Source organism: Hydra vulgaris, chromosome 01, assembly GCF_038396675.1.
Source record: "Hydra vulgaris chromosome 01, alternate assembly HydraT2T_AEP".
Classification (NCBI taxonomy): domain Eukaryota; kingdom Metazoa; phylum Cnidaria; class Hydrozoa; order Anthoathecata; family Hydridae; genus Hydra; species Hydra vulgaris.
In genome coordinates, this window is record NC_088920.1 from 8,671,092 (window position 1) to 8,672,739 (window position 1,648).

At 37.7% G+C, this 1,648-nt stretch overlaps 1 protein-coding gene across 1 annotated transcript; it reads left to right on the forward strand.

Moving 5' to 3' along the window:
• The first annotated feature begins 259 nt into the window (after positions 1–259).
• LOC136074052 (zinc finger MYM-type protein 6-like) lies at positions 260–1,057 on the forward strand. Its single transcript, XM_065786350.1, has one exon. It carries the CDS (start codon positions 260–262, stop codon positions 1,055–1,057), a length of 798 nt encoding a protein of 265 aa, XP_065642422.1.
• Positions 1,058–1,648: the final 591 nt, after the last annotated feature.

The following is a 1,648-nucleotide window of genomic DNA, read 5'->3' on the forward strand; positions in this document are numbered from 1 at the left end:
CGCACTTGGCTGCAGTACAGCAATAAAAAAGATTCTTTATTTTGTTTTTGCTGTTTGTTATTTTTAACAACAAAAACCAACAATTTCTCAGAAATTTCTAAAGGGTTTTGTGTCTGGAAAAAACTAAAACCAAAGAATTCCTGAGCATGAAAACAACAATGAAAACCAAAAATGCTATTCTGATCAGAAAACTTTTGAAAAAAACCTAAAGGAAGGAAAGACCCTGAATTCTGATTTGTAGAGAGTTATTAGTGGAGAGATGAAAAAGAGGAGAGATATCTTAAAAGTGATTGTTGATGCAATTTTGTTCTGTGCCAAGAACAATCTTGCCCTTCGGGGAACAACAGAAGACATCGGTCAACAAAACAGTGGCATTTTTCTGAGCTTAATTGAGTTGATTAGCCATTATTATCTTTTAGTGGCTGAACACATTGCGTCCGTTAAAGCAAAAAAAACCATAACATCCTACTTTTCTCCTCGAATTCAAAATGAGCTGATTGAGTTACTTGGGCAGAAAGTCAGGAAAGAAATTTGGTCAAACATCAAAGAAGTTAAATACTACTCTGTTCTGTTTGACTGCACTCCAGATACCTCCCACAAAGAGCAGATGACTCAGATCATCAGGTATGTCCGCATCAGTGATGAAACCTGCACAATTAAGGAAAGCTTTGTGGACTTCATTGAATCTCACCAAAAAACCGGAAAAGGTCTTGCAACAGAGATAAGTAAAAAATTGGAGAAGGATGGTCTAAGCATTTCCGATTGCCGGGGCCGAGGCTATGACAATGGAGCCAATATGTCTGGAAAATACAATGGTGTCAAAGCTCACATCCATTCTCTTAATGAGTCAGCAAGATTTGTTCCATGCGCAGCTCACACTTTAAATCTTGTTGGTGTTCATGCTGCTGAGGTTTCCCCACTCATGATTACGTTTTTTGGAAAGGTTCAAGCCATCTTTAACTTTTTTTCAAGCTTCACGCCAAGATGGGAAAAACTGATGAAAACGTTGACCATCTCATTAAAAAGAAATAGTGACACAAGATGGTCTACCAAATAAGAAGCAACTACACCATTGTACAGACAAATCAAAGATGTTCTTCAAGTTTTGGAATCCATTATCCACAATCCCATGACAAATGCTGTCACAGTTAGCAGTGCAAAAGAACTTCTCATTCATATTGATATCAGTTTTTTGTGTTTGTTGGATTTCTGGTGTCAAATTCTTTCTCTAGTTGACCAGAAAAACAAACTGCTTCAGTCAAATACCATTTCAATTGACATTGCCGTAAAAAAAATGAAATGGTTGAAGGCTTTCATTTAGAATTTTTGAGATGTTGGGGTGGACAATATTATCCACAGAAAAAGCTAACCAGAGCGGAATTGATGGTGGCTTTCCAATTAAGAGGAAGCGCAAAGTGAAGCGAATAGCACTTTATGAAGCTGAAGATGACTCTCACCTTCTCACAGCAGAAACAGAATTCGGATCTCAGTGCAACCTTGTGTTTGACAGCATTATTACACAAATAGAGTGGCGGTTTGAGGCTGATGTCTGCTGTATCCTCTGATTTTGGCTACCTCAGTGGGCATTCACTCTCTAAAAGTTCAGTGGATGAACTCAAGAAAAAAGCTGCAAATTTATCTCAAATTG

What these genes read in the sequence shown, in the direction of transcription:
- LOC136074052 (XM_065786350.1), top strand. Translation starts at nt 260, where the DNA reads ATGAAAAAGAGGAGAGATATCTTAAAAGTGATTGTTGATGCAATTTTG.